General features: G+C 32.8%; 4 protein-coding genes and 1 non-coding gene across 9 annotated transcripts in view; 2 read left to right on the forward strand and 3 right to left on the reverse strand.

Moving 5' to 3' along the window:
* The window catches only part of LOC107472929 (serine/arginine-rich splicing factor RS31), a 34,449-nt gene extending 29,276 nt beyond the window's left edge, over nt 1-5,173 (reverse strand). The window contains exons 1-5 of one of the 3 annotated variants that reach the window (XM_016092455.3): nt 5,017-5,173; nt 4,685-4,804; nt 3,502-3,614; nt 3,158-3,381; nt 2,755-3,048 (exon numbers count right to left, since the gene is read on the reverse strand). In XM_016092455.3, coding sequence (XP_015947941.1) covers nt 2,755-3,048; nt 3,158-3,381; nt 3,502-3,614; nt 4,685-4,790 — 737 coding nt within the window. In that variant the 5' untranslated portion in view covers nt 4,791-4,804; nt 5,017-5,173. Of the gene's footprint in view, nt 1-2,754; nt 3,049-3,157; nt 3,382-3,501; nt 3,615-4,684; nt 4,805-4,946 lie in introns of all 3 variants that reach the window. The other 2 variants (XM_016092456.3, XM_052257118.1) reach the window with 2 other exon arrangements.
* A 1,561-nt stretch (nt 5,174-6,734) lies between these two features.
* LOC107473004 (uncharacterized) lies at nt 6,735-10,325 on the reverse strand. The gene is made up of 3 exons (XM_052257700.1): nt 10,303-10,325; nt 9,101-9,991; nt 6,735-6,858 (listed from the first exon to the last, which is right to left on the reverse strand). Exons 1-3 carry the CDS (start codon nt 10,323-10,325, stop codon nt 6,735-6,737), a joined length of 1,038 nt encoding a protein of 345 aa, XP_052113660.1.
* Nucleotides 10,326-12,396: 2,071 nt separating this feature from the next.
* Nucleotides 12,397-17,150, forward strand: LOC107472928 (calcium-transporting ATPase, endoplasmic reticulum-type). Of its 3 annotated transcripts, none has more exons than XM_016092454.3 (8): nt 12,397-12,532; nt 12,976-14,473; nt 14,570-14,691; nt 14,769-15,047; nt 15,201-15,584; nt 15,664-15,773; nt 15,857-16,085; nt 16,470-17,150. In XM_016092454.3, the coding sequence occupies exons 2-8, from the start codon at nt 13,000-13,002 to the stop codon at nt 17,028-17,030; spliced, it is 3,159 nt and encodes a 1,052-aa protein (XP_015947940.1). In that variant the 5' UTR covers nt 12,397-12,532; nt 12,976-12,999; the 3' UTR covers nt 17,031-17,150. The 3 variants fall into 3 exon arrangements, with proteins under 3 accessions (XP_015947940.1, XP_015947939.1, XP_015947938.1); XM_016092453.3 differs by having other exon boundaries at nt 12,489-12,630; XM_016092452.3 differs by lacking the exon at nt 12,397-12,532 and adding an exon at nt 12,610-12,708.
* A 434-nt stretch (nt 17,151-17,584) lies between these two features.
* Nucleotides 17,585-17,657, reverse strand: TRNAE-CUC (transfer RNA glutamic acid (anticodon CUC)). Its single transcript has one exon. It is a non-coding gene; the product is annotated as a tRNA-Glu (tRNA).
* Nucleotides 17,658-20,347: 2,690 nt separating this feature from the next.
* On the forward strand, nt 20,348-22,722 carry LOC107472927 (ras-related protein RABA3). The gene is made up of 2 exons (XM_016092451.3): nt 20,348-20,671; nt 22,110-22,722. The coding sequence occupies exons 1-2, from the start codon at nt 20,388-20,390 to the stop codon at nt 22,585-22,587; spliced, it is 762 nt and encodes a 253-aa protein (XP_015947937.1). The 5' UTR covers nt 20,348-20,387; the 3' UTR covers nt 22,588-22,722.
* The last annotated feature ends 4,289 nt before the right edge of the window (nt 22,723-27,011 follow it).

A 27,011-nucleotide genomic window follows, 5' to 3' on the forward strand; every position in this document is an offset into this window, starting at 1 on the left:
AGAGCACGATGAGGATAGATCACAAACAAAACTGAGGAGGAGTGAAACTTCAGTTACCTGCAGCAACTGTGGCCAATATGGACACAATAGGAGACATTGTCCCAATCCAGACATCACAAGTATCTGCCTTTAAATCTTGGCTTTCATAGTTTGGTAATTTTGTACTCTATCACTTAGCCTGTGTGTTTTTGTTTTCAGGAAACAATCCTGGATCTGAAACTGTTGCTCCTCAGGGTAGTGCTCATGCACCTGCTCCTCATGGTAGTGCCCCTGCTCCTGCTACTGTTGCAACCTCCACAACTAGATTTGCTACTGTTAGCCAAAGAGGAAGGGGAAGGGGACGTGGCAGAGGAGGATCCAGACCTGGAAAATCTACATCAGCTACTCCTGCTGCTGCTGTTTCTCAGCCTGCACCTACACCACCTGCATCAGCTACAACTGCTCCACCACTAGTGACTACACCAGCTCCACCAGTGACTGCACCAGCTCCACCGCTGCCTCCACCAAATCCAAGAAGTTCCACAGCTCCACCACTGCCTCTTCCAGCAGATCCACCACAACCTGAACCAACTCCAACAAAGTCCACAGCTCCACTACTGTCTAAGACAAATTTTTTGTGTAAGGCGCAGTGGAAGACTTAAGATAGGTGTGAGGAAAGCAAAGGCTGTACCAAGTGAAACCGTAGACCTCACAGCAGATTAGATTTTTTAAATAATTATGACTTAGTAGTATTAGTTTTTTGGCTGTGGCTGTGAACTTTATTATATCCTATGTCCATGTACTGTCAGTGGCTTATGAACCACTTTTGTCAAACACTATTTAAGATGCTTGTTTTGTTTTGTTGCTTTTGTTATATTAGGCATGTGGCTTGCTGTTTTGGAGGGACCACTTTTACTATTATTTAATATGAATGTTAACTACTTTATTCTGTATTTTGTCTACTAGAGCTTTCTACAAAGGGACGAAATGAATGCAAATAATTTTTCAGAATCACTTGTCATTGATAAATAAAGATGATTACATTCAACACTAAATACTATTCAAATACACTACAGATACACTTTTTCTCCTAACTCGTCAAAGTTAGTTAAACCAATACACTACAAATATTACTACCAACACACAACTCAATATCATCTTCTGCAATTGTTTCTGCTTCTTCATGTCACTCTCCACTCTGCCAATTGCTGTTGGAGCAATGTAAAATCAGAATGCAATTTTCCTACACTTGCTTCCATGCGTCCTATCTCTATATTTAATCTATCTATCTTTCTTTCTTGTGCCTTTACTAGTGTAGCATTCATATAGATTCATCCAACCTTACAAAATCTCCACCATGTTTTGAGCATCCATCCGTTTGATTTCTATGTTAGGTGCATTGAGATTGAGCCCCAGCCATGTCTTCTTCATCAATCCATTCAAAAAACTTGCATCTTCTACTGGGACAGGATATAAATCTTCTGTTTGGGTTCATCACAGTACTGGAGATTCGAAGTGTCAGCAGATCTCCACAAAAGCAGTGAGACCTTCTCCCCTTTCCCATCACCTCTTTATATCTATCAATCCACTCAAAAAAATTACACTTTGGTAATTTACAACAAGCAACAAATCTCCTACTTGGGCTGTTCATAAACGACGACGACGAGAGCACCACCATCTCCTTCCCACAGAAGCATCGATGTCTTCTCTTGTTCATACTCCTGGATGTTGAGCTTCCTTCGGACAATTGGTTTGGGTTCATCACAGCTCGAAAAAATCCTTCAACCCTAACAAAGAGACACAGATACTAGAGGAACGTTATGAGAGATCGTTATCTTCTCTTTCAAAGTGACTCTTTAGAACGTTACGAGAAATAAGGGCATTCTGGTAAAATAATATTTAACGTTTTCATTCACGCTAAACGTTAGTGGGAACCCAATTACAAATTTTAATTTACTTCAAAGTCCCAATTACAAACTTTTAAAGTGTAAGAATCTATTTGCAATTTCAATAAAAATATAGGGACTACTTGTATAATTTAACCTATTTATTAATATTCATCCGATTTTGGTAAAATTTAATATAAAAAATCTTTATTATATGTTGTAATCAATAATTTGATAGATAAAATATATATATCTTAATTATTTCAATTACAATTCATGGAATAGTAAGGATCATATACATTTTTGGTACTTTAAGAAAGGTTTAATTACCATATTGGTCCCTATAGTTTTGCAAAAATTTCAATTAGGTTCCTATACTTTTTTTCCTTTTAATTGGGTCCTTACACCAAATTTTTTTAAAATTATGTCCCTGTTAGCAGTAATTGACTTAATTTTATAGAGACCCAAGTAAAAAAAATGGTGCAGAGTCCCAAATAAAAGGAAAAAAAATAGAGACCCAATTAAAAAAGAATTTTGGTACAAGAACTCAATTAAAAGGAAAAAAAATATAGCGACCTAATTAAAAATTTCACAAAACTATAGGAACCAACAGAGTAATTAATCCTTTAAGAAATACTACTAAAAAATACCATGAAATCTCGAGGTCCTGGAATTAGTAAAACCCAACAACTTGAAATGAAAAAAGGCAGCTTATCCAATAATCAAATATATGCATTCATAATAATTCATATAGCCACAATTGGCATGGACTTACAACAAAGCTATTTGCAAAGCCAAACCAAATCCATAATCAGGACTCCTGTGCCTGCCATAATCAGGACTCCTGTGCCTGCCATAATCAGGACTCCTGTGCCTGCCATTATTATACCTGCGGTATCTGCCATAATCAGGACTCCTGTGCCTGCCATAATCAGGACTCCTGTGCCTGCCATAATCTGGGCTCCTCTGCCTGCCGTAATCGGGACTCCTACGCCTATCTGGTCCATTATATCTATCATACACAGGGCTGTGTGGATGACCGTAGTCAGGACTTGGCCGCCTGCGATAGGCCGGACTCGGTGATCGGTCATAACCACCCCGTCTCGGACTGTCATACTTGTCACCCCTATCACCATCATCCCTCAGTGCATACTCCACAGACACCACCCTGTCCAGTATCTTACTGCAAACAAAATGAGACCAGAAATTCATTATTTATACATAGCATTAGCACAAGAAACCAGCAAATTCTTACCAATAGATATCGCAGTATCACAATTCACAACACTGACCTCATATTCGTACACTCAAGAGCTTTCGTAGCATCTTCTTGTGTTTCAAACTGCACAAACGCAAAGTTCCTACGAATTCGAACATGAAGAACCTTCCCATAAGGTTCAAAGTGCTTTTCTATATCCTGAACTCTAGTACGAATTGGGTCAAAGTTGATCACAAATAGGGTTTTTGTCGGCTTCTGGTTTGCCCTTGAGCCATCACGATGACGCCCACGTTCACCCTGTAATGGTAAAACAAACAGACAACACAGATTACATAGGACATTGTTTTGGTCTGACAAAATGACAATCTCATCAAGAAGTAAATACAACAGAACATGCTTAAAAAAATAGCACCATACCCTAGCCCATTCAACAGAGAGCCTTTGCTTTTCATAGCCAAATGGAAAATTGTCAAGTGCACGAATTGCTTCTTCAGCATCACGCTCATCCTCATAATAGACAAAAGCAAAACCTGCAACAGAACTAGTATTAGAGACATAAATAATGATGAAATGCTTCAAGCATGTTATCCCTCACCAGAAGTAAATCAGCCAAATCAGGAAATCATTTTTCCCTGTCAGGAACAAAGGAATACAACACCTGAAAATATGAGTGGGGGTCTGATGGACAAGAAGCTGTAGAGAGGCGTGGAATGATGGACAAAATCATGATTGCAATTATAAGGTTTAAATCCAAATTTCAGATCTGATATTGTGACTGCCAAGCATGCTTCTCCATTCAGACAGCACAAGTGAATTCAGAAATAGTACATTGATCCCCTATATGCATTGAAGCTAGGCATGGCTTAATAAATTCATTGATTGATTGATGGTTCCCCTATGAACATTCTGATGGATGTCAAGTGTTGGGTGATGAGGTAAGTGAGTGTTGAAGAATCAGGTATGAAAATGCAGAGAGCAAGCAAGCAAGAAGGTTCGCTTCCAAAAAGGAAAATTGCAGAGGTTGGCGAGCCAAAAGATAGAACCTCAACGTATTTTTCCTTAGAGAAAGTTCCTGCGTCAAAACAAACACTTAAAAATCCAGAGGATTTCCCTAAAGACATTGCACAATTTTGGTGATTTTTCATATATTTTCCAACCGGTTATCCGAACTAGGCAATTCAAGCCACAAAAACTACCCATATGTCTGCGCCACATCCAAAATATCGCCGTTGCAATATCTTAGGTTTCAGTGGCCTGTTTAGATCAAACATCAATCATATTTTTACAAAATGTGGTTTCTTGTGAGTGACAAACCCACTTCACAGCTCACTAATGAAAGTTACTATTAAAAAATCTTCATCATTCACATTCCCTAGTCGACACAAGCAACTACCACCGATGAAATTGATCATTCAGAATGCCGCATTAAAAGATACACAAATAAACGAAAAATTGCATTTGAGCTAAACAAAATCGCAATTTGAAAGACACTAGAGCTAATACATTCGAAAATTTGAAACGTGCACTTGAGCCATTCATAACCAAATAACCAATCGACAAACCTTTTTAGCACATTACAGAATTAATAAAAAAAATTTACCAGATTTCATGTCAACGCGGTCAATTCTTCCATACTTTGAGAACAATCGCTCCAGCTCCGATTGTCGTGTATCATACTCCAAATTCCCAGCAAAAACAGGCCTCATCTTCTTCTCTTAACCTTCATCAAACAGAAGAACTCAAAATCAACCCAACAATTAACTAACAAAAAAAAAGAAAAAACCTAGAAACAGATAAACCAAAGAACAGAGAAATATCCAAATTTCCCGAAACTTAAGAACCCTCATCGCCTAGATTTTTACCTCTGCAATATTTACACAAACCCTAAAATGTGAAGGGAGGAGGAAGAGGTCGGAGGAGAAAAAAGCGTACCCGAAAATGGGGAAAAGCTTGGAATTTTTGGTGTGCGCCTTTTTCAGCTTAGTTTGGAATAAACCAATTATCCCAACGGCCAAGACTACGATGGTAGAATTGAAGTTCTGTGAGGTTTTGATTTTACTTAAAAACCTAATTCCAAAATTCAGGAACCCTAAAATCTTCTACAGTTTGGCCCAATTTGAGCCCAAAGGATAACATTACTCTTTAGATGGGCTCTCCCACTTAAGTTTTCAATTAAACAAAAACAAAAGTTTTCAATATTTTTTAAAATTTAATTTTAATATGTTTACTCTTAAAAATTATTAGATAATTTGACAAATTTGATTAAATGATAATATTTCATTATTAACTTTACATAAAAATATTGCATGTGAGTTTCTACCTTTAATATATTCACATTAAACACATTTAACGTGTATTCAAAGATAAGATAATTATTTTGGAAGAGTTTCACATTATGTCATTGTACTTTATTGACATATTAGTATTCTTTAATTTTTTACCGTGGATATAATGAATAAAATAAGTTAGTGGTGGAGATTATAAAGGCATTTTTTGATGTGTTTATGCGAATATGTTGAACACCGTAAGATGAGTACCAGCCATTTCGTTAACCGAGGAGTGGATTTTTTTATATGTGGCTTGATGCCTTTGTATAAATGATGGCGCACATTTAAAGCAGCTCATATTGTAGTGGTGTGAAAAGCTAAGTTAGTGTTGGACTTGGATCAGCTAAATATAATGTTAGAGGCAGAAGTCAAATGTGTTTGGGTTATTGGTTAATGAATTTTTTTATTTAAATAAAATACAAATTAAAAAAATAAATATATAATTATACAGTTTTTATAAATTGAATTTAATTACATCTCTGTCTATTTTTTCTAATATAAATTGTGGTATTGAATTTTAGTATTCATTATTAAGAGGATATTTAAATAACAATAGTATGAGCAATAATTTTAAATTATTAATATTATTCATTGTTTAGAGAATATTTATTAAAGACATAAAAATAAAATAAAATAGTACAGACAATGCATGTTAAGATAAAATAAATATTGTGAACTAAAAAAAAATACTTTATTCAAATAAAAGAATGTTCGTTTACATAAATTTATTTTTATATCCATGTGCTTAATTTATATTTGACTTAAATTCATGTAAGTTATAAATTTGTGTACTAATATTAATTTTGATATATAAAAAAGTATGTCAAATTATTTTTAATTATATTACATACATAAATACAAAAAATCAGCCACTAGTTATATAAAAATACATATTTAGTATTTATGAAAAAGTTTAATTATCTGGTTATAACAAATTTGATTCTTTTTCTATACTAAATATGATTATTCAGGTGATAATAATTTTATTAAAAAATTGAATAAAATAATATATATTTATACATAAATATATATATATAGTAGCTAATTATTTATTTTTATAAAATATTTTAGCGTGTAATATACACAAATATATACTAAATATATTTTTGTCACATAGTTTATTTTATTTGAATGCAAAATAAATATAATTAACAATAACAAATTTAATCTAATGATTATTCCAATAAAAATTATTCAGTTTTATAATATTACAACAATATCATTTATTTTTTTTAATAATAAATCTTTTACAGACTTTTTATTTTGGTCAAGTTCTTTTACTATATTTGTGTCCAATAACTTCAGCCACATCAAATTTTTTCATTATTTGTCCATTATGTTTTCAGGCCTGTATTCCAATAGGTCATCAACTCCCAGCTGATTTACTACAACAGTTGTCCATAAAACCGCACCACATGAACTGTCATTTATCGTCTTTTTACGGTCACTTCATGAACATTAACACATTACACACCTAATAACACGACAAAATTCTTATGAGTTACCGAACTATACCTGGTACATTGCTATGCCAATAAAGCGGCTGGCACATGTGAAATGTTTCTAATAGTTTTACCTCTTAACTATCTTTTAAAATTATATGAAGTGAACCTTCCTCCACAAAAATAAGATAACTTAATAAAGCCTATAAAAAGAAGTCTTATCACTCTTCCAGATATAATCATTCTACTCTATATATTTACCTTTTATCCTTTTTAGGGGAATAAATTTTTTTAATTGTAAAAAAAAAAAATAAGAGTGTAAAGTATAATTTTTAATTTTTTATTGTTCTCTCTCTCATATTTATTTTTGGGAGTAAATAGTCAAATTTGTCCCCGAAAGATAGCCTAATCTTTAAACAAGTTCCCGTAAGAAAAAGATAATAAAATTTGTCCCCGAAAAATTTAAAATTGGTAACGTTAGTCCTTCCGTCAGTTGGATGATGATGTGTCACGTTAAGTGCCACGTGGCATATGATGACGTGGAGGGCTAATGCCACGTGTCACAAGATGATTGGTTGACATGTCAAATCGGTGACACCTGGCATGCCACGTATCAGGTCAGTGACACGTGGCATGCCACGTGGCACTTGACATGTAAAAAAGTTATTTATAATCAAAATAGTCCTTGAAAGTTCAGATGTAAGTCATTTTCATCCCTAAAATTTTAAAAATTAATCACATTAGTCCTTATATAATTTTTTTTATTTTTTCTTGATAATATTAAATTTAAAATATTTTTTGATACTACTAATTTTAATAGAAATGTAATTGACAATCAAAAAATTAGTAATTGTATCTTTTCTTCTTAAAAATTTGTTCAATAAAATTATCTAACTCCTCTAATTCTTGTCAAAATCTCTCTTATTCTTTTCTATTCTAAAACATTTTTCTTACATTATTACATTTTGCTGGAATATATATATATATATACTCAAAATTGAAATGTAGGTATTTGTTAACCTAAACAAAGTTATATGCTCAAAATCAAAATTTATGTATGTTAATCTAAATGAAAGTAATAACGTAATGAAAAAAAAGATGTATAAATTTTTATTAAATTTGTTTAGGTTAACATACATAAATTTTTATTTTGAGCATATAACTTTATTTAAGGTAACAAATATATACATTTCAATTTTGAGTATATATATATTCCAGCAAAATGTAATAATGTAAGAAAAATGTTTTAGAATAAAAAAGAATAAGAGAGATTTTGACAAGAATTAGAGGAGAGAGATAATTTTATTGAACAAATTTTTAAGAAGAAAAGATACAATTACTAATTTTTTTATTGTCAATTACATTTCTATTAAAATTAGTAGTATCAAAAAATATTTTAAATTTAATATATCAAGAAAAAATAAAAAAATTATATAAGGACTAATTTGATTAATTTTTAAAATTTTAGGGATGAAAATGACTTACGTCTGAACTTTCAAGGACTATTTTGATTATAAATAACTTTTTTACATGTCAAGTGCCACGTGTCACTGACCTGACACGTGGCATGCCAGGTGTCACCGATCTGACATGTCAACCAATCATCTTGTGACACGTGGCATTAGCCCTCCACGTCATCATATGCCACGTGGCACTTAACGTGACACGTCATCATCCAACTGACGGAAGGACTAACGTTACCAATTTTAAATTTTTCGGGGACAAATTTTATTATCTTTTTCTTACGGGGACTTGTTTGAAGATCGGGCTATCTTTCGGGGACCAATTTGACTATTTACTCTTATTTTTGGTCCCACTTATAAAACTAATGGTAAAAGATCACACTTTACTCTCTCAATTATTAAAAAAAATAAAAAAGATCCATTATTTTTTCCTTTTTAATTCTCTAATTTAAACGTCGGAGTCCATTTATAGATACAATCTCCTTCAAAGATCTATCCTACCAAACTAATAGATACCCCATTCATCTTTATCTAAATAAGCACTTTTTGAAATTTCAGGTATCGACTTGAACAAATTATAAGTTTAACATAAATTTATTGGCTTATGATTATTAATATTATAATTATGTTATTTTTAGGACAATTTACTTATTTAAATTGTTTCACTCTCAATATTACGCAAATATATTGTTACAGAAACTGATACGTAAATGCATTGATTCACATATCTATATAAACCGCTACTGGCAGTAGCGGTTTACAAGAGAACAGAAACCGCTAGTACCAGCCGTCGTAGATCTGTGCTACTGCCTTCTGCTTTGCCAACCACACCTTCCGATAACTAGGCTTGAAACCATATGTTGCCTCTGTTGCCTCTTGCAACACCTTAATCGACACCGATGCAGCAGCTCTAACCAATGGAAAGATTCTCGCACAGATCACATGATAATCAAGCTGCTTGTGGTCGTTCGATATCGATGTGGCTATACACGTGTGTGGTCCGTTGTACCTCCTAACTTCCCATGTGCTCTTCCTTTTCCGCATGACTATCCGAATCAACCACGTGCACCCGTTACCGAACTCCTTGCATCTCCCTTGGTATTTTAGATTGTCTGACTCCATAACCCTGTACTCAACTCCACGCCGAATGCTGTAATCTTTTACGCTCAGCACAGCTTCCTCCTTACTTTGGAACGATTGGCCAATCTGAAATTCAGTCAAACCTGTCCCATCATGCATACCCTGCCCATCGAATGTTGCCTCTACATTCTGGTGTTGGCCGATGGCTTCCAAGTTCAAAGACGACAGGTGCGGAGGGTACTCTTGTGTTCCAGAACCGGCACCTCCATGGGCTGTACGTGTACCTCTTGGTATATCATCATCACTGTCCCCACCAATATCGACCGGCTCCTCATCGGAATCATCATCACACAGCGCATTCTCAACTCGATCCGGTCCGACCTCAAACTCAACCTTAGGCACACAATGAGACACACTTGCATGAACAGCCCCAGCACGTTCGGGCTCGGGAGGTAGAACTACCGCTGCTACCACAGGCATTGATGTCGAGGCACCACCGACTGTGGTTGGATCCGGTGCCGATGCTCCGGAGCTATCCACACGATCTTCCAGCTTCACAAACAGCTCAGGTATCTTCACCTCCGGAAAACTACGCCTGCAGTGAAACAAGACCTGTAGGTCTTAATCCGACCCTATCACAAAGGTCTCATATCTCACACCAGTTGACACAACGATAATGGGAATCTTGTAAAACAACTTTTTTACCAGCTTCGTACCACGGGTACCGAGCTTCTGTAGTATGCTGAGCTTAATCTCTGCCAATGTACTCAAAGATCGGATAAAAATACTAACCGGTTCTCTATCTGTGAATTTCACACCATGCCTTTTGCTCTTTTGAATTTTTCCAGAGCAGTGGACCAGAGCCACAAAACTATCCTCCCCATCCATTTGTGAATAACACTCTACCTCTCCATATTTGGCCTCTCCATGGTTTATGTAGGGAGCCCAATGAAACACACTAAACGTAAACCGCTATAGGCACCAGCGATTTACGCACGCACACCAACCAACATAAACCGTTGTCCGCGACTGGTACTAGCGGTTTCTGTTTTTTTGTAAACAGTTACTGCCAATAACGATTTATGTAGATATGTGAATCAATGTATTTACGTATCAGTTTCTGTAACAATATATTTACATAATATTGAGAGTAAAACAATTTAAATAAGTAAATTGTCTTTATTTTTATTATTTTGGAAAAATAAAAAAGAGTCTATGCCCAAGCGTTTTTCCACGCTTACCCACCACTCTATCAGTAGCTACATATATGAAATGTTTACTAATTTTACATGGGTGTTTCCATGTAATTTCTAATAATGACTATTAAAAAACAATATCCCTTTGCTTTCATCCTAATAAAAGTCAAAAGGAAAAAAATAAAAAATAAAAAAGATTCTTTCATTTGAAATTAGAAATTACTAAACTCAAGTTGACTAAGGGAATTGAAGCTGGTCCAGCTTGTGTAGTGCAAAGTACAAAACAAGACCTGGTAGCTTTAGATAATGGAAAAGGGGAAGAAGTTACATGGAAGTTTCCATATCTAAGAAAGTTGACACATTTCAAATATAATAATGTGTCTTAGTATCTGAGCATGATATGATTTAAACTTATTTAATGGAAATAAAACATATTTAGGAAATAAAATAAAGATAAATTAAAATAGTTAATTCTTTTTTCTTTTTTTAAAGTCATGAGGGGACCATTTGGCTTATAAATGAAAGACATGTGTATTTTTGGTCAAAAGCTGTTATGAAAGAGACCAACCTAAAAAGAGTTTATGTGACCAATAATATATATTGAATATTTTATTTTTTTTTTTCATTTTAAAAGATCCAAATTGTACTATGATTGACTCTAACAAGAGCTTTATGTTAACACTACAAATAAATTTTCAAACTAGAAACCAGTCTTCTATAGTCCTAATTGTTTAATCTTAATCTCAAACAAAGACAATTCTATTTTGGCACTGATTTTGCTTTTTTGTTTTTTGCATTATTAATACCTGCAGCCACCATGCACCAACCTTGTTCCACTTATTAAATTTTTATATTATTTTTATTTGTTATTTTTTTAAATTATTATACTTATTAAACACAATAATAATTTTTCTTTATTTTTTATTTTTTCATTCTTTCACAATTTTATTACCACTCTTTATTTTCCTCGGTTTAACTTTTATTGTTTGTTTAATAGTATTCTTGTTGTAACGACAATTTGGTAGGTTTGGACTTTCAATTATTACCATTAATTTATTTACTTAATCTTTAATCGTTATTATTGCATCTTTGACAAATCTGAAAGCAATAGGTAGTAGAGAGAGCTGCAAGCTGTTTCCATGCATTATATAAGCCACAACACTCGTTTAACCTATCATATATCTTAATATTCGATATAAAATATTTACATGAAAAGTAACAAAATTATATTAGGAAAGAGAAGAGTAAACTGATAAATAAATATTTGAAGATTTATACTTTATATAGATTTTTTAAAAACAAAATTTGTTTTATTTTTTTAAATTAGTTAGGTTTATCTTTCTCTAAAAGAATCGTCTAAGAATTTTTTCAGCTTATTTTAAAACTCAAAATCAATTTAGTAGTTAATATAATAGGCTAAATAGCATTGTTCTCCCATAATATATAATAACATGCAATAAAAATTTTTATTTTTTTATTCTTTCATAATTTTATTAGATTATGTTAATAATAATAATAAAAAATAGATATAATTCAACTATTAAATAAAATATTTTACACTATTTGCATCAAAATTAACCTAAAAAAAAAAAAAAACTCAAATATCATCCAGCAAAAGGTCAAAAGCATAGTGGGTGGTGCAGTTTTGTTCCAACTTCCAACTCACGCGTCCCATAATCCCATTAACTCCTCTTTAGAAAACTTCTAAAAACTAAAAAGTAACTGTCTCCACTTTGAACATTTGTTATCATTACAAAAGAAGAAGTAAGATTTGAAAAAGCATCAGAACCACATTCTAAATTCTCATTCACTCCCAACATAACAACACAACACATTCTTACATTCTTTTTCAAACACAATATTTATATTTATACTACTAACAAATATGTAAGTATTAGTCTTAGTCTTCAGTCTTCACAGTTGCATTTCTTGCAGAAAAGGTTTCCTCCTAACTGTTGGAAAATTCCAATTCATGGGCTTTAACTTTGCTTTCTTTCCAAGCTAACAGAATTTTCAACTTCGTCGCTTTCTTATATTAGTACAAATTTTGTTCCTTTCACATAAATTAGACAACCCTTTATGTTGTTTTGTATGAGTTTGTCTGTCAGTGGTTGAGGTATGTAGTAATTATTTTCCTTGTTGCCCTTTTAGTTGTATACATTTTTTATGAATGATGATAAGATTAAGATGATGTTCTTGTCCCTTTTTGGGTCTTGAAGAGCTATAAATTTCTGCATTTAATTACTTTGTGAACTATAATTCATCCTGAAAGTACAGAAAATCTTTGGTTCTGTTAAATGTTTTTGTCCAATTTAACATTGCATCTGATCTGTTCACCGAAATGCTTGTGTGAAAGTAATTCAAATGCCTTTTTATTTTTCAGTGTTGAGTTCTAGCTAACTTGTCCATGGAAGTTCCAATAGAGGAGAAACCATTTCCAGCATGGTCATGGTCTGTTGAGGAGTGTTTGAAAGAGTATGGAGTGAAACTCGAAAGGGGTCTGAGCACTTCCGAGGTTCAGAGGAGGCGCGAAAAGTATGGTTGGAATGAGTTAGCAAAGGAGAAAGGGAAGCCATTATGGCAATTGGTATTAGAACAATTCGATGACTTACTGGTAAAGATACTTTTGATTGCAGCATTCATATCATTTATCTTAGCTTACTTTCATGGAGGCGAAACGGGGGAATCTGGATTCGAAGCTTATGTGGAACCACTTGTAATCATTTTGATTCTAGTCCTTAATGCCATTGTTGGAGTTTGGCAAGAGAATAATGCTGAAAAGGCTCTTGAAGCTCTTAAGGAGTTGCAATGTGAATCTGGAAAGGTGTTAAGGGATGGAAATTTTGTGCCGGATTTGCCTGCAAGAGAGCTAGTTCCCGGTGATATTGTGGAGTTGCGCGTCGGAGATAAGGTCCCTGCTGACATGAGAGTTGCAGCCTTGAAAACTTCAACTTTGCGAGCCGAGCAAAGCTCGCTAACCGGAGAAGCAATGCCAGTTCTCAAAGGAACAAGTCCTGTTTTCTTGGATGATTGTGAGTTGCAGGCCAAGGAGAATATGGTCTTTGCAGGAACCACAGTTGTCAATGGGAGTTGTGTTTGTATTGTTATCACCACTGGAATGAACACCGAAATTGGGAAGATACAGAAGCAGATACATGAGGCTTCTCTGGAGGAAAGTGACACTCCTTTGAAGAAGAAATTAGATGAATTTGGTAATAGGCTCACCACTGCAATTGGTATAGTTTGTCTTGTTGTTTGGATCATAAACTACAAGAATTTCCTTTCTTGGGATGTTGTTGATGGATTTCCCTCAAACATCAAATTTTCCTTCCAGAAGTGCACATACTATTTCAAAATCGCCGTTGCACTCGCAGTGGCTGCAATACCAGAAGGTCTGCCTGCTGTTATCACAACTTGTTTAGCACTTGGTACAAGGAAAATGGCACAAAAGAATGCAATTGTTAGAAAGCTTCCAAGTGTAGAAACTTTGGGATGTACTACTGTGATTTGCTCGGATAAAACTGGTACTCTTACGACGAATCAAATGTCTGTGACAGAGTTCTTTACTTTAGGAGGGAGAACCAATGCTTCTCGAGTCATTCGCGTGGAAGGCACAACTTATGATCCAAAAGATGGGGGAATTATTGACTGGACTTGCTTTAACATGGATGCCAACCTTCAAGCCATGGCTGAAATATGTGCAGTTTGTAATGATGCTGGAATTTATTTCGATGGGCGCCTTTTTCGCGCCACAGGCTTGCCTACTGAAGCAGCACTAAAAGTCTTGGTTGAAAAGATGGGAGTTCCAGATACAAAGTCAAAAAACAAGATTACTAATTCACAAAACAACATGGTTGAATCCAACAGTACTGTGAAGTTAGGTACGGAAAATGGACCAATTAGTGAAAAAATAAATAAATTGCCAAAGTACAACTCTCCTAAGAATAACAATGTACTTTTTAATTCTTATTGTACAGGTTGTTGTGACTGGTGGAATAGAAGATCCAAGAGGGTAGCAACATTGGAGTTTGATCGCGTTCGGAAGTCAATGAGTGTCATTGTTCGCGAACCGGATGGTGAAAATAGGCTTCTTGTAAAGGTGATTTGTTGGTTATTCTGCTGCATAATTAAGATACATGATTTGGACCTTTAAGTTCTAAAATAGTTGAATCACAGGGTGCTGTTGAGAGTTTACTGGAGAGAAGCTCACATGTGCAACTAGCTGATGGATCTCTGGTTCCAATAGATGAGCAATGCAGGGAATTGCTTCTACATAGACTCATGGAGATGAGTTCGAAGGGATTGCGCTGCTTGGGATTTGCGTACAAGGATGAGTTAGGAGAGTTTTCGGACTACTATGCAGATACTCATCCTTCTCATAACAAATTGCTTGATCCAGCATGCTACTCAGCCATTGAAAGTGATCTAGTTTTTGTTGGTGTTGTTGGTCTAAGAGTAAGTTTGCTGAATATCTTTAATTATACCAATTAATCGATCAATCGATCAATCAATCTTCGTTTTGTTATTCTCTATAGAAAAAGTTTTACACTGTCATCCAATCAGATATTTGCTGAATATCTTTAAGACTATTTTGGTATTCTTGATTAGGACCCTCCACGCGAGGAAGTTCATAAAGCAATTGAGGATTGTAAGGAAGCTGGGATAAGAGTTATGGTGATAACTGGTGATAACAAGTCAACAGCAGAGGCTATTTGCAGAGAAATCAGTTTGTTCTCCAAAGATGAGGACCTTAAAGGACAAAGCCTAACAGGTAAAGAATTCATGTCGCTTCCTCCTTCAGAACAAGTTAAGATGCTGCTGAGACCTGGAGGCAAGGTCTTTTCGCGAGCCGAGCCAAGACACAAGCAAGAAATTGTGAGGTTGCTGAAGGACATGGGGGAGATAGTTGCAATGACCGGAGATGGAGTGAACGATGCGCCGGCACTCAAGCTTGCTGATATTGGCATTGCCATGGGAATAACTGGGACAGAGGTATAACATAACGGAGTTTTCAACTGTTTTATTCTCATTTGATATGATGATTTCTAACATTGTCTGATAAATATTGCAGGTTGCTAAAGAAGCTTCAGATATGGTGCTAGCAGATGACAATTTTAGTACAATTGTCACGGCCGTAGCAGAAGGCCGCGCAATTTACAATAACATGAAATCATTCATCAGGTATGTTTTATGGAATTTGTTTACTTCTGGTTTTGGTTGATCTACACAAGAAGTCCTTACTAAAATTTATTAAACATTAACAGGTACATGATATCCTCAAACGTTGGAGAAGTTATTTCAATATTCTTGACTGCTGCTCTTGGGATCCCAGAATGCATGATACCAGTGCAGCTCCTGTGGGTGAACTTGGTCACTGATGGTCCACCTGCCACAGCTCTTGGTTTCAACCCTGCTGATGTTGATATCATGCGCAAGCCGCCTCGGAAAAGCAATGATTCTCTCATAAGTTCTTGGGTTCTTGTCCGCTATCTTGTAAGTTTCTCAGTTCCCTTCATTTTAGGCTATGTTTTGGCACGCTTGATTGAATTAGGCCTGATAGAATAAACTCTGATACTGATAACAGGAAGCATATGAATGATTATATCTCTAAATTGATAAGTTATATTCTTTTGCGTTGCTGCTTTATGCTGAAATTTTTTTTTTCTTTTGGCGGTTTAATAAGGATCGAGCTCTAGATTTTTCAGTCATACAAGTTCTGATACCGTGTTATAAAACCACTCTTCCCAAAAGTTTAAGCTAATAGGACTAAACTTATGCATAACAAATATGACATACAATACTTATTGAAGTCTATGATCAAGTCTCATAAATTCATCAATTTGATTTTGAAGAATAATTCTACAATGCTTATTGCAGGTTATTGGCTCTTATGTGGGAATTGCTACAGTTGGAATTTTTGTCTTGTGGTACACTCAAGCTTCTTTTCTAGGCATCAATCTTGTTGGTGATGGCCATACAATCATAGAACTCTCCCAGCTTCTCAACTGGGGAGAGTGCCATTCGTGGCCTAACTTCACGGCCACGCCATTCACAGTCAGTGGCGGCCGAGCAATAACATTCTCAAATCCATGTGACTACTTCTCTGTTGGCAAAGTGAAGGCTATGACTTTGTCCCTCTCTGTATTGGTTGCAATTGAGATGTTCAATTCCCTAAATGCCCTCTCAGAAGAGAATAGCTTGAGAAAGATTCCACCTTGGAGGAACCCTTGGCTTATGGTAGCAATGTCAATATCATTTGGACTCCATTGCCTCATACTCTATACTCCATTCCTTGCTAATGTGTTTGGTGTTGTTCCACTTAGCTTGAATGAGTGGTTTTTGGTGATTCTTATATCAGCACCTGTTATTCTCATTGATGAGATTCTTAAATTGGTGGCTAGGAATCAAAGGAAGGTGAAAAAGGAGAAAGTAGCATGATCAAGCCAAATTCTTTGATAGATTTTTATTCTTTTGTCTTTTAGGAAAGTTATTACAGTTCATTAATTTTATGTAAAGGAATTTGTCACTTTAAATGTTCATCATACAAAGTTTATCTTAGGCATCTTGTTCAATATCCCTCCATTTTTTTACTACCTGATGAAACAGAAGTTACCAATAAAAAAGAATCTTAGTATCTGGAATATGATTCATGATTTGTAACAAATTAACAATGATATAAGGAATTGTATTCAAAATATGGTTTAACTTAATTATGATGGAAGCTTAAGGCCTTAAACCCTCTTCAAAAAGTAACACATTTCATGACACTTGAAGGTGGGTAAGTGAAAAACAATCTATTATTTGTTTATTTATACTTAGTGACTATAGTGAGTAATACCAATTATGCCAGTACTTTCGCCTTGGTCACATTAAGGTTGTTGAAAAAATTTCATCAACAGTTACAAACATTCCGTCGAACACCTGGCGTGCCATCTACAGGTTCAGCGGAACTGAAAGTTCAGAAAAACAAAAGAGTCAAATACAAAAATATTTTCCGTTGCCGGGACTTGAACCCGGGTCTTTCGGGTGAGAGCCGAATATCCTGACCAACTAGACTACAACGGATTGATGTTTATGTCGTAAATCGTAATTATTAATTTTAAAAAAAATTTATAATAATTTTTTTTTGGGACACATATCTATGATTAGATAAAAAGGACCAGCCCAAATCTTTTAATGTTAAAAACATATGTTGTGGAAAAAAAAGCAATAAGACAAAAGTGTGGGGCTATAAAAGATCCAATCCATTTAGAAAATAACAATAGCTGGATTGAACAACTTAGTTGCACAGTTTCAAAAAAAAAAAAATTACAACTTAGCTGTACCCAAAGCTTTGATCTAGTGATTATCATGTATGTTTCGCAACAAGCGCATACGAGTTCGAAATTTAGCTAGGTTAAGCAGTGGATGGAACCTTAAGTAATGTGTATGTGAATGTGGTGTGGATAAATTTGTAATATCTGGAATTAAAAACTGTTCAATTCAATTGACAAAAACAAAAATAACTTGATTTGAGATAACCAAGTTGAGTTAGTCTAAAATTCGCTCACTAATTTATTTAAATAATTATGAAAGGTTTAAATTTTATCTTGTGCTTATCATTATTGTTTGATAAAAAATAAAGAGTTGGTTTGAGTTTAAAAGAAAATCTCTCCCATCAGCAAAGCTTAATCGCAAAACAAATAATATATTCCAACGAGTGTCAATCATCCCACTACCCCCCTAAATTGCACAAAAACTTCAAAAAGCCAGATGTTGGGTATAAATTAAATGATGCCACACAACATCTATGCATGTGTGGATTTTTTTTCTTTCAATTTATACCATACAATCTCTCTAATATCATGTTAGCTGTTACCTTATAGAACTATAGGCCATTACACAAATATAAAATACACCAAACTAATTTGGTTTGATTTGGTTTGGCTGAGAGTTAATTTATCCATTTAAATAAGTATTATAAATTTAAATTCCGTTTTATATATAAAGTAATTCATTGACTAACAACAAATTTTTAAATAGAATTTACATTCGAACTAGAGAATACCGTAAACGACTAAAAAAAATACAATATACATCATTTATTTTTGTTAGTGCAATAAATTACTACAAACTTATATGATTTGGATCAAAATTTTTTAAAATAAAAAATTGATAAAATGAAAAATAAAAGTCTAATAATTTTTTAATAAAAAAAACTATAAAATTCATATATGATAAAAGTTGAAAATCAATTATAATTAAACTTTTTTTTTTCTTTTTCAATAATCTAGCATTTTTTTTCATATGATGCTATAAGTACTATATTCTTTGTATTAATTGCTTATGATATATAAGTACATTCAATAACCAACATTGAATTAGTCGAGTGACAAGTAATAAAGTTATCTTAATAACATAATTTAAATACTGCTGATAAATATAAAAAAGAAACTAATCTTTTAATTATTTTATTGTTCTTTTAAATATACATTAAAACAGACAAAGAATTATTAGGGTTCACTATATTTCCATTTATTTCACCTTGAGGGGGAAATAAAAATGCAAGAACACAACAATATAATATGATGTTCAAAGAAAGTACTTGATTAATCTTTAGCATTTTGATGCATGAGCTGGTTCATCAATGTCCAAGGCCACACCCTAATAAAACATTCAAGAAAAATTCTTAAATGATTAGACTAAAGCATAGCATTTGCAAGATATAAACAATGATATTAATTAGGGGAAAGCAAAAGAGAAAAAAAAAAAAGAAGAAAGAAAAAGGTGGTAAAATTGGTGGAAAAGGAAAAGTAATTATCTCCATCCATGCATTAAGCCTTAAATTAAGGAAAAGAAAAAGAGTGATATGAAACTAGACAGCTCAACCATATTCAACAAATGAAGATTGATAGTTCTATAACATGAGGCATAATAATTAATAAACATCACCACCATAATCAAGGTAAAGAAAATTGAGATTTTATATAAAATAAAAAAATAAATTAAGTGCATAAAATATAAAATTTTAATAAAATTTAAATTGTAAAATCGTTTTAATAATACAAATTTTGTAAAATCGATTGGCTCATTTAAAAACATTACCATAACTACTTTTTAGAAAATTTTGATCAATTCCTACTTAGCAGGTTTCCCTTTTTTGCCTAAAAAGAATTCAAACATTTACTTAAGTACATCCTATATAATACATCAGCAACAGAAAACCATCAATGTTCAAGGCAATAGAGTCCAATAATAGTTCCAAATAATATTAAAATTGTGAGACAAAAGCTGGCCCACATTTCCTTGCCTATTCTTTTGGTTTGGTTTTCTTTTAATATTGTTAAACTAAAAATAATAAAAAATGATTATTTACAAAACAAAATTTTAAATAAGGATTATTTTAAAAATTGTATTTTGTGAGAATTAATTTTACAATAAAATGGAAGAACAAATATTTATTAGCACCTCACTATCTACCAAAAAATATATTAATTAAATATTCTACCTTCAGCATAAAATTAATTTATTATAAAAATATTATGCATATACTAAAAATCAATCACTCTCACAAATTAAAATTCAATTTCCTGAATAATTTTTACTTCACATATCATTATGATATTGTTTTATTTAATAATAATTTCACACAAGTGATTCAACAACTACCTTATCTTGCTCTTTCTTTTTTCCCCACCAAGACCAAAAACTTTAGAAACAAAGTTGCATTTAAATGCTCTACTAGGACCAATTAAAGACTTAGACCAACAAACACATAGTTACCTTTTTTATTTCAAGCTTCTTAGTGTTCTTGACATGAAAATGAATGGTGTTGAGGCTGAAAAAAAACAATATAATGAGAGTGAGAAAATAATAGGGTATTATGATGATGATGTGAATGAGAAAATAGATTATGTGTTTAAGGTTGTGGTGATTGGAGATTCATCAGTGGGAAAGACTCAAATGCTCTCAAGATTTGCAAAGAATGAGTTTTGCTTTGACTCTAAGTCAACCATTGGTGTTGAATTCCAAACTAGGACTCTCACCATTAATGGCAAAGTCATCAAGGCTCAGATCTGGGATACTGCTGGCCAAGAAAGGTTCATTCATGTTTTTTTTTTTTCCTTTCTTTTTTTAGTTATATCCTTAAATAAAATAGTATAACTAAAATATTATTTCTGGTCAGACATTTTATATTAATAGTGGAATTGACCTTTTTTATATAATGATACATATTTGTTTGAGAAATAATATTATATGGCTAATAAATATTTATTATTTTAAATCAATATTTGATCAATAAAAATATTTTTATATTAAATTTTGAATTATAAATCTTAAATTTTAATAGCATTGGTTTCTTGATATTTTCTATTTGCTTTATTTTCTATTTACTTTGCACATGACATGATTATTGACTAAAATGAGACAATGCAAGTTATATATATATTTGGAATACGTTTAAAACATCATTTTTAATGTATCTTTCATGTTATCTTAGCTCAATCGACTACTTGTTATATTTCATATACATTGCGGCTAGAATCCAATGAATCCCAAGTTGGATATTATATATGGTTTAATTATTTTGTTAGTTTCTATAATTTTATAAAATTTTAATTAAATTTTTGTATCTTTTTGTAATTGAGTTCTTATATTAATTTTTTTTATTAGGTTCCTATATTTTTTTTATTTGAGTTTTTATACTATTTTTTTTTAATTGGATTCCCATAAAATTAAGTCAATTACTGTCAAGAGAGATCTAATTAAAAAAAAATTGGTGTAGAGATCCAATTAAAAAATATATATATATAAAAACCTAATTAAAAATTTTGAAAAACTATAAAAACCAACACAATAATTAAACCATTATATATTTATGTGCCTGTACATTAACGATTAATGACAGAAAGAAACATCAAGTACCTATATCTTTTTTTGGCTACATTATGTGCTATTATTTATAACCTTTAAATGCATGGTCGATCTTCAGCCTTTTGACTGAATTTTGACAGAATTTAGTAAAACCTTGAAAAATCATTCTGCCTAATATTAATATAAGAAAAATGTTAAGTGGTTAATACCTTTTATCAATATTAGTAAATATTTTAGGTAAATATTTTATTTTTATACTATTTTTATACCATTTAATCATTGTTAAGATTCAAACCCAAATACAGCATATTAAAAAATATTATATATTGTCACTCAATCAAAGCTCTATTTACAGTTTTAGGATCAAGGATCAACCCTAAAAATACGTTTGTTGACCAAGTTTTGATCTATAATATAATATAATGTGTAATTTTTGTTTATCTTTTATGAGACTAAGGGATATTACATAAACACAACATGTCATGATTTTCTACACTCAAATTAAACTGACCTCTTTATAAGTCTAAGGTGATCAATTTTATAAATATAAAAAAAAAGTGAGCACCATATTTTATAAAATACAATTTTAATTTGTTCAGTGTTATATAACCGAAATTTCTGTAAATTATTAAATTGTAAATTGTATTGTTGATGATATATTAGGTACAGGGCAGTGACAAGTGCATATTACAGAGGAGCATTAGGGGCAATGTTGGTATATGACATAACAAAGAGAGACTCATTTGATCATGTTACAAGGTGGATTGAAGAACTAAGATCACATGCAGATAGCTCCATTGTGATCATGTTAATTGGTAACAAATGTGACCTTGTTGACCTAAGAATGGTGTCAACTGAAGATGCAATTGAATTTGCTGAAGAACAAGGCCTTTTCTTCTCTGAGACTTCAGCACTCAATGGTAACAATGTGGAAAGTGCTTTTCTTAAATTGCTTCAAGAGATTCATAATAGGGTTGTTTCTAAGAAGAAAAGTTTGGAATGTGGTAGTGGTGATGATGACATTATTGGTAATGGTGGTAATAATAGTAGCAACACACTTAAAGGATCTAAGATTGATGTAATTTTAGGTCATGAATTGGAAATTAGTGAGATGAAGAAGTTGTCTTCATGCTCATGTTAATCTTGGAAAAGGTTAATGTTGAAAGGAAAAAAAAATATTTGATGGTATTATAAAATATTTAATTGTCATTCTTATTGATATTTGTGTCTAGGGTAAAGTATTATTTTAGTTCTTAATATTTGGGGCGAATTATAATTTGGTTCCTAATATTTTAAACGTTTTATTTCAGTTTCAAAAAACTTTTAAACATTATATTTTAATCCTAAAAAAATTTTAAGCGGGTTTAATGTTGTCGCATTATTAAATTTAATACAAACAGTTCGCTTATTGAAAAACCAATAGCATTCGATTTCAGTATATAAGTAAGATCGATTCACTAACGATCATTAATATAAAATTTTTTCTTTAACTTTGAAGTGTTAGATGATTGATAGTTAAAATTTAAAATTTGATACAAAAAAATTTAAAAAAAATATTACAACAAAATTTTAGTTATGTTTTTTTAATAAATATATGATTTAATTAGTGTTGGTGGTCCCAACTAAGTGGGATTCACAAGTTAAGAAAATATAAAAGTAGCTAATAAGCCACGGTAAAAAAAAAAAAGAGAAAGTGTGTGTTAAGCTTCTTTTATTGTTTGAAAGAAAGAAATGAAATAAAGAGCTTCCATAGAGAAGAAGAAAAATTGGGGGGAAAAAGAGATGCTATTTTGATTCGATTAAATCAGTAAATTTATTTTATTTTTTATGAAATTTTATAATGTTATTCTTGGTGTAGAGATGAACATTAGAATTTTAACTTGTTATTTGTATTGTCTTTTGTTTTGTCTGATTTGAGATACCCACTTTTATGAAGAGCTTATATTGATTCCATCAATTTTGATGATATATTTTGTTGATTGTTGAGATGTCCTAGTACCATTAGGAAGACTAATTGTGTACTCATTATTTTAATAGTGGAAGATTTTACTGGATTAGATTTCGTTTTATTTTTTGTCCTTCTTTTGGGGGTTTTCCTACGATAAAACTCTGGTGTTTGATTATTTAATTTCTGTCATTATATCTGCTGCTTAGAGTATCTTTGGTATTGCCTATTTAATCGCACAGATTGTGAAAAAATTATTCTTTTTGGTGCTTCCGCTGTTAGACATGTTCTTATTGAACCTTGATTTTCCCAAAAAAAGTGGTATCTAGAGCTTTGATTGTTTATTTCTGTGCTGATTAAATAGAGAAAAATACTCATGGGTCAAATATGATCAAATTAAATTCCCAAAATTACTGAATTTGGAAGATCCTCATGAAAGATATGTTGTATAGCAATGACTTGTATGATCTAGTGGAAAGGGGATAAATCTAAAAGTACCAAATCTGATGTTGAATGGAAGAAGCTGAATTGGAAGGCAGTTACTTTGATTAGGTAATGATTTTATCTTAGCGTGTATCCACGTGTTGACACTGAAACGAATGCCGAAAATATGTGGAAGAAATTGAAGGAGTTATATGAGAGGAAGAATGTACACAACAAAGCATTGTTGATTAGGAAACTTATCAATATGAAGTATATTGAAGGCAAATCAAAATCGGAGCACTTGAGCATTTTTTAGGAGACGGTGAACTAACTGACAAATAATGAAATCACTTTGAATGATGAGTTGCAACCCTTGTTGTTGTTGAGTTCTTTACCTGATAGTTGGAAAGTTCTGGTTGTGACACTGACTAACTCAACTCTAAATAAAAAGTTGACATTAGCAATGATTAAAGAGAGTATGTTGAATAAAGAAGTCAGAAAAAGAGAGTGAGGTTTGATTAATGTTTCCTCCCAATCAGAATCACTTGTTTCAGAGTTATATGAGAGAAGTCATAATAGAAAACCTAATAGTTCTGACAAGTCAGAGAGTCAAAACAAGTCAAGAGAAAAGTACAAGCAAAGAAAGGGGTTTATTTGTCACCATTGTGACAAATTGGGGCATATCAAGAGGTATTATAGGTTCATGAAAAGAGAACAATCAATAAAAAGAAATAAAGACAAAGGTAAAAATAATGATAAAAAAAATCGCTGCTATTATTTATGAAGATGTTCTTATCACATATGATGAAAATTACGTAAATCCTGTCTGTGATTGTTCTACTTGGATTATGGACTCTGGTGCCTCATGTCATGTCATTTCGAGACGTGAATTTTTCACTTCTTATACTGTTGAAAATTTAGGCAAAATCAAATTAGGAGATAAAGGAGTGTGTGATATCATTGGTACGGGTGATATGTCACTTGAAACTAACATGGGATGCAAGTTATAGTTGAAGAATGTTAAGCATACGCCAAATATGCGATTCAATCTTATTTCAGTGAAGGCATTGGATCAAGAGGGGTATTGCACTTCCTCTAGTAGTGAAAAATGCAAGATTATCAAAGGGGCTCTCATTGTTGCTAAAGAATACAATAGTCTCACTACTCTCTACCAGTTGCAAGTAAAGTTGTGCAAAGAAGAGGTGAATGTAGCTGATGATTCTTCTTCTGATTTGTGGCATATGCATATTGGTCACTCGAGCGAGAAAGTACTAAGCGTCTTAGCCAAGAAGCACTTACTTCTAGTGAAAGGTACAACTTTAAATACTTGTACTCATTATTTTGTTGGAAAGAATGCTAGAGAATCATTTCATAGTTCTAAATTTCATAGGATATCACATGTTCTAGATTTAGTTCACATTGATATTTGCACTATGGATTCTAAGACACTAGGCGGTGCATCATAGTTTGTTACTTTTATTGATGATTATTTTCGAAAAGTATGGACTTTTGTTTTGAAACCTAAAGAACAGGTGCTCGGTATCTTCAAACACTTTAATTCAAGTGTTAAAAGAGAAAAGGAAGAAAATTGAAATATGTTCGGGCAAATGATGGTGGTGAATACAGGGGTCCATTTGAAGAGTATTGTAAAGGACATGGGATCAAGTTTGGAAAGACGGTTCCTAAGACTCCTCAACATAATGGAGTTGTAGAGAGAATGAATTGCACTATCAATGATAGCGTCGGGTGTATATTCTCTCATACAAAGTTGCCTAAATTCTTTTGGGGTGAAGCAATGAGAACTGTGGTAGATTTAATCAACGACCTTTCTCCTTCAGTTCCACTAAATGGTGATGTTCTAGAAAAAATTTGGAGAGAAAAAAATGTCTTTTATAGTCACTTGCGAGTGTTCGACTGTAGAAATTTTGTTCATATTCCAAGAGATAAAAGGTCCAAACTTGATAGAAAGTCAAAGCAGTGTATTTTCATGGGTTATGGTCACGAAGACTTTGTTACAGATTATGGGATCCGTTGAACAAGAAAATAATTAGAAGTCGAGATGTGATTTTTTTTTAAGACCAAACTATTGAAGTCCTTGAGAAGATAGATAAGCCAACAATAACTGTTAGATGTTCTGCTGATGATAAACCTGGTCCTTCCACTAGACCTCCTATTGATGGGAGAGATGTACAAGTTAATAATGTCCATGATGATTTGCGTGATGAACCTATACCTCAACCTGAGGTGCCAGATGCAGAAGTTCCACCAAATGTTGAAGTCCCACATGAACCACCAGTTAAGGCTGAATTGAGAAGACCTACTAAAAAGCGTCATTCTTCTCAGAGATAATCTCTTCATGAGTATGTGATTAACACTAAAACTGGGAAGTCAGAGAGCTACCAGGAAGCTATGTCTGATGAACATAAGAAAGATTAATTGAAAGCCATGCAACAATATATAAAATCCTTGCATGAGAATCATATGTTTGAATTGGTGATGCTACCGAAGGGTAAACGAGCATTCAAGAATAAATGGGTGTTCAAATTGAAAGCTGATGAAAATGTCTTACGGACAAGGTACAAAACTCGATTGGTTATAAAAGGCTTTGATTAAAAGAAAGGTATTGATTTTGAGGAGATTTTCTCTCCAATTGTGAAGATGTCCTCTGATCGAGTTGTGCTTGGATTGGAAGCTAGCTTGAATTTAGAGGTTGAGCAACTTAATGTGAAGATTGCATTTCTTCACGTTGACATAGATAAAGAAATTTACATGTAGCAACCATAGGGTTTTGAGGTTAAAGAAAAGGAACATCTTGTATACAAGGTGAAGAAGATCTTATATGGGGTGAAGCAAGCACCAAGACAGTGGTACTCGAAGTTTGATTCCTTTATGAAAGGTCATGGGTATAATAAGACTTCTTCTGATCATTGTGTGTATGTTAAGAAATTCTCTGATGGTGATTTTATAATTCTCTTACTTTATGTTGATAATACGTTGATTGTTGGTCATGATACTAAGAAGATTGAAAGTCTTAAGAAAGATTTGAACAGAACCTTTACTATGAAGGATTTGGGTCCTACAAAAAAAAATTCTTGGCATGAGTATCACTCGTGACAGGAAGAATGAAAAATTGTGGCTGTCACAGAAGAAGTATATTGAGAATATTTTAGAGAGGTTTAGCATGAGTAATTCCAAAC

This window comes from Arachis duranensis, chromosome 2 (genome assembly GCF_000817695.3).
Source record: "Arachis duranensis cultivar V14167 chromosome 2, aradu.V14167.gnm2.J7QH, whole genome shotgun sequence".
Classification (NCBI taxonomy): Eukaryota; Viridiplantae; Streptophyta; class Magnoliopsida; order Fabales; family Fabaceae; genus Arachis; species Arachis duranensis.